Raw genomic sequence first — 6,000 nt, forward strand, 5'->3', positions numbered from 1 at the left:
TTTGGGAAAAAAGAGGTTTATTTTGGCTTGCAGACTTGAGGGGGAAGCTCCAAGATGCCAGGGAAAACTATGGCATGATCAGAGGGTGAACATCACCCACTGGCCAATAAGGTGAACAATAGCAACAGGAGAGTGTGCCAAATGCTCGCAAGGGGAAACTGTCTATAACACTCCTATGCCACCCCCAGCAATACATTGCCTCCAGGAAGCATTAATTCTCAAATCTCCATCAGCTGGGAATCTAGCATTCAGAATACCTAAATTTATGGGGGACACCTGAATCAAACCACCACATTCTGTCCCTTGCCCCCATAAACTGATATCCATTCTTGATGTAAAATACAATGCATTCAGTTCAATGGCAAAAGTCACCAGAGTTTTTATCAATCCTAGTGATGTTCAAACATCCCCATAGTCTAAGATCTTTTTAACTGAGCCATAATACCAAAAAATCTCCAAAAAACCCATAATGACACAGAATAAACATTCACACTGCAAAATATGGCACTGGACATAGCAAAGAAATTGCAGCCAACATAAGGTTTAAAACAGCCAGCGCAAACATCAAACTCTGCAGCTTCAAATCCAATAAATCTAATCACTGACAAATCTCCAAGTCTGATAATTCTAACCAGTAATAAGTCTCCAGAGTTCCAATTCCACCCCTCCAACTAGACTACTTACAGTCCTGGAAAACTTCTTCCAGGGCTGACAGATTCCTTAGCAGTCACCTAAGGGTCTCAACATGTCCACTGGATCTCCACTGCAATCCATGGTTCATCCTCATGGCCCCACAGGGTCTTCATGCAGGCATCCAGCAAACTTGCTTCTCACTGACCATGGCCATTTCCAAAACACAAAACCATGTTGCAGACTCAATGACCCCTCTTTACTGCATTTCTTATACTCCACAATACTAGGTAGAATGCCAATTTGTTAATCCACCAGAGAATAAAACAGACTTTGAAGAACAGCACACTCCTTGATCATTCAGGCCCCTTCAGAAGAGTCTACATTCTTATTGCCCCAGTACATGTCAGCTGGCCCAATCTTAAAGGTTGTAATCTCTCAATTGTAGCCAATCAGGCAGCAGTTCACCCAAAGATTTTTCTTTCTGTGCCATATCCCTCTGTTCACAGTCACACAGCCAGGTGTCTAGCAGCAATCCCACTCCTCTATACCACTTTACTATTGCAGTCAGAATCACATTGCTGGTAGAAATCACCCAACCAAGAGAAGCTTGTAGAGAAAAAAAAAAAAAAAAGAGGTTTATTTTGGCTTACAGGTCCACAATGGCAGGGAAAATGATGGCATGAGCAGATGGTGGATATCACCCCCTAGCCAACATAAGGTGGACAACAGCATCAGAAGATAATGCCAAACACCGGCAAGGGGAAATTGGCAATAACACCCATAAGCCCACCCCAGCAATACTTCATTCTTCTTCTCTTCTTTTTCACACATCATTTTATTCTTGCTTTACTTTTGAAGTAAATGTCAGAAACTTTGACACAAGTTTGATAAGCTGAAAAACAACCTACCAAATTCCCAAACAATTTGTAATATATCTTAGTTTGTCTGAATCAAGTTTATGCCAGTAACATGAGCATTATTTTATTTTCTTATTATTGAAAAAAGTAATAATGAAGAAAAATATTTTATATAATCTACTGTGACATGTTGAAGATGTTTGTCTGCAAACCCTGTGTAAGGTTACAAAATAAAGCAAGAAAAGCTAAATTTTGCACAGGTAGGAAAATTAGCAATGTGAGGTTTTGAAAAGATGAAAAGTTCCTTAGGTTGAACTGGAAACTCACTTCTGTTTGCTTCTTTTACCAAAATGTCATCAAGAGTAAAGAAAGATTATATAATTTATTTTTCTATGAAAAATGGACTGTCTTCTATTGAAATACAGGGAAACATTCAAAAGGCAGGTAGTGGGCAACACAGGCAAGAATAATGAAGGGAGACCCGGTGGTTCTGTCCCAGAGGCAGGGCATTAAGGTGAGTAGGAATTAATGCTTGTACATGATGAGCTGAAACCCAGCAACTGAGCATTTCCTTCTGCAATGCCCCTGTGGGAACAGGAAAGGATGGGAAAGCCTCACAGCTGGAAACCTTAATTCTTGTATTGTGTCCTAGTTTTGTGACTGTCTTCTGTAGACTAATCCTGTTCATTTCATCTTTTATTTAGTCTTTATAAGTTCAAAACATGATCAGAGCTTATAGTGAGAAATGACTTAGCCCTAGGACTTCATGCTTCGGTTTCAAGGAAGAAAATATAATCATCAATGCAAATGAGACTGAATATATGCTTTTATCATATTTTTATTCTTGTTTGTCAAATTGTATATTGATTAAAGAATATAAAAATATGTATAATATATACATATGTATTTATTTATTTGGTATACCTTATATTTACACAGGCATAAATAGAACTAGAAGAGAATCCAAAAGATGAGGATAATAGGGGATGAAGGAAAAAGAAGAGGACCCAAGTAGGAAGGACAAAGAGACTGAGAAGGGCAGGAGAGAAGAAGAGGACAGAAAGAGCAAAGAAATCAAAGGAGGAGAGATAAGAGGAAAGACATTAACAGAGTATAGCAAGTAATGAAGAAGCAACTAAATGCCTCTAACCTCACCTCGATATTTTAAAACCTTGGGGTTATATTGCTGGGAGAATTTTTCTGAGACTTTATCTTACAAGTATTTAAAGAAACTCAGGAATGAATTACAGGAGCCCATTCTGTGCTGATACAACAGAAAAGCATAGACTAATTAATTAATGAACAAAAATTGGTTGACTCTCAATATAGAGACTGTGAAGTCCAAGATCCAGGGACAAGCATGTCAGAGTTTTGTTGATTTGCATTTGCCTCATCATTTCACAGTGGTGGATAAGAGGGGGTGAGAGACAGCAATAATTGGTCAAGGTTATCTTTCATATGACTGTACTGCCATGGTAATGGAATTATTTAAATCATAAGGGTAGTACTTCCTGGCCTCAATACTTCCCAGCGGGTGGCACAGTGCAACCCTGCTGCTTTGGGCACCATGGGGCCAACAAAAGAGTTTTGAGGATAGTTTTCAAACAGCCTGTATCTAAGTTTCAGGTGTCCATGCAGTATGTTTTCAGTGTAAGAAATAATTAGTTTTATGGCTTGGTTTTCTCTTTTTCGTTTTTTTCATTCTTCTGGGTTATAAGATGCAATTATTTTTAAAGGATGCTGGATTGTTTTTTAAGGCACTTTATATGGAAAGGGTAAATGTGTACATTGTATGACGCAGTAGCTTTCCCACTATATTTCGTGTTCATTTCAAAGTTTACATTTATTTTTCACTTAGCAATCCACTTTTAAGGACATATGCCTTTATTTTATGGATTTATTCAATATTCAACAGGTATTAAGGGCTTGTGATCACTCTGTGTTTTGCTGAGCATTTGACATGCACTGATGAACACGATGTGCAAGAGAGAGGAAGCTGGGAATTGTACTTGAAGAGATAATCAGTAGTAGTAAGAAAAATGTGAAAATATTATGAGAATTTAACTGACAAAAAACATTATGAAGATAAGTAAGAATATAGTGTATGACAGCATGAAAGAGCTATCTGATTTAGTTTGAAAAGGGGGAAGAATCTACCTTAAAAATGTTAAATGTTTCTAGGGGAGGATGGACACAAACTAAAACTTGACATGTAGTGTAAACAGCGTAGTTTCAACTCTTTTTTGTTTTTCCCAGAAAAGTAAAGTCAAATGTTTCAGTACTGTTTCCCTCTTCATGGGTACTGTCCTTTCCATCTTAGCAAACCACTAGGATCTAATTTTGTCAGTTGACCATTTAGAAATGTGTTTCAGTTTCATTTTATTTTCAGGCTTAGTGAAACTATCTTGTTAAGTGAATGTAAGAGTGGAGGAATGGACAGTCGTGCATATGCATCAAGTCCAGTCTATTCAGGCTAAAACTACTTTTATTTCCTCCTGCTGGTTATCATTTCAAAACACTGACCAGCAGAGTAAAATTTACAGTGAGCTTCCAAGTACACCGATTAGGTTGAAGTCTTCTCAGAAAGCACCACATACAGAACTGCGGTCTGTTTGAACCCCGTATCTCTATTTAGCTTTGTATCTTTTTCAATGATGAAAAGAGTGCATGTGCATGCCTGTGCTCATGTATGTATGAATTATGCAATTATTTGTGCAATGTTTTGTTGGATGACTTGAAATAATACAGAGATTTTTTTTGAGCTATGGTTTATGTCAACACACACACACGCATACACACGGTTTTTGCATTTACTTAGATCTCTTTCTTTTGTGTTTGCAGAACCTCATCGTACTGGCTGTCCCGCGTCCAGTCTTTCCTGTACTGCAACGAGAACGGGCTCCTGGGCAGTTTCTCGGAGGAGACACACTCGTGCACGTGCCCCAACGACCAGGTGGTGTGCGCCGCAGTGCTGCCCTGCGCCGTGGGCGACGCCGCCGCCTGCCTGACCTGCGCGCCCGACAACCGCACCCGCTGCGGCGCCTGCAACACCGGCTACATGCTGAGCCAGGGGCTGTGCAAACCCGAGGTCGCCGAGTCCACCGATCATTACATCGGCTTTGAGACCGACCTGCAGGACCTGGAGATGAAGTACCTGCTACAGAAGACCGACCGCAGGATCGAAGTGCACGCCATCTTCATCAGCAACGACATGCGCCTCAACAGCTGGTTCGACCCCTCGTGGCGGAAGCGCATGCTGCTGACCTTGAAGAGTAACAAGTACAAGTCGAGTCTGGTGCACATGATCTTGGGCCTGTCCTTGCAGATCTGCCTAACTAAGAACAGCACCCTGGAGCCCGTGCTGGCCGTGTACGTGAACCCCTTCGGAGGCAGCCACTCGGAGAGCTGGTTCATGCCGGTGAGTGAGAGCAGCTTCCCCGACTGGGAGCGGACTCGGCTGGACCTCCCCCTGCAGTGCTACAACTGGACCCTGACTCTGGGCAACAAGTGGAAGACGTTCTTCGAGACCGTCCACATCTACCTGAGAAGCCGCATCAAGTCCAGCGGCCCCAACGGCAATGACAGCATTTACTACGAGCCTTTGGAGTTCATGGACCCATCCCGGAACCTGGGCTACATGAAGATTAACAACATCCAAGTGTTTGGCTACAGCATGCACTTTGACCCTGAAGCCATCCGGGACCTGATTTTGCAGCTGGACTACCCTTACACTCAGGGATCCCAGGACTCGGCGCTTTTGCAGCTGCTCGAGATCAGAGACCGTGTAAATAAACTGTCCCCGCCAGGCCAGCGCCGTCTGGATCTGTTCTCGTGCTTGCTTCGTCACAGACTCAAGCTGTCTACCAGTGAGGTGGTCAGAATCCAATCTGCTTTGCAGGCGTTTCATGCCAAATTGCCAAACACGGTGGATTATGACACGACCAAATTATGTAGTTAACCATACATGTCAAGCACAACCCAAAATCTTGAAGGAGTTTTTACAGTGCTTTTGTGGAGCAGTTTATGTTTGGAAGAGTAAATTTAAATTGTCTTTTCAATATCTGTCTTATATCAGTCAATAACGTTGGATGGCAACTTACACTCATGAACTTGATGACAATGAATATATTATACCACAGTTTTGGTTGATGAATGAAATAAATACTGACACCAGTCTAGAAGACATTCTACTTTTTACAATAAATTTCATTTGTAATTTTATATGTTCCGTGGCAATGCTTTTGTGCGTTACAACCTCTAGAGGGAACATACAATAATGCCAATAAAATTTTGTAGCTGAACAGTTATTAAAAAGAAGTGCTGTGAGATTTCTTTTTTTTTTTTTTTTCTTTTTTTCCCCCATGAAATGAGACCTATTTGGATATAGTTTGTTAGGACCTGGGGTAAATTCATTAAGATTGTTAACGGAAATATCTGGAGGTCCCTTTCACTTATCTAACTAAGGGAAATGCTCCCTACTTAGAAGCTTTCTTAGGCTTAAGTGCAAAAT

The 6,000-nt window shown here is 41.0% G+C and overlaps 1 protein-coding gene across 4 annotated transcripts in view; it reads left to right on the forward strand.

Annotated features, from left to right (window-relative positions):
* Positions 1-5,797, forward strand: part of Brinp3 (BMP/retinoic acid inducible neural specific 3) — a 461,904-nt gene extending 456,107 nt beyond the window's left edge. For all 4 annotated transcript variants that reach the window (XM_004659507.3, XM_045142019.1, XM_045142018.1 and 1 more), the window contains exon 8: positions 4,332-5,797. In XM_004659507.3, the coding sequence (XP_004659564.1) occupies positions 4,332-5,448 (1,117 nt within the window). In that variant the 3' untranslated portion in view covers positions 5,449-5,797. The remainder of the gene's footprint in view (positions 1-4,331) is intronic.
* Positions 5,798-6,000: the final 203 nt, after the last annotated feature.

Source organism: Jaculus jaculus, chromosome 1 (genome assembly GCF_020740685.1).
Source record: "Jaculus jaculus isolate mJacJac1 chromosome 1, mJacJac1.mat.Y.cur, whole genome shotgun sequence".
Classification (NCBI taxonomy): domain Eukaryota; kingdom Metazoa; phylum Chordata; class Mammalia; order Rodentia; family Dipodidae; genus Jaculus; species Jaculus jaculus.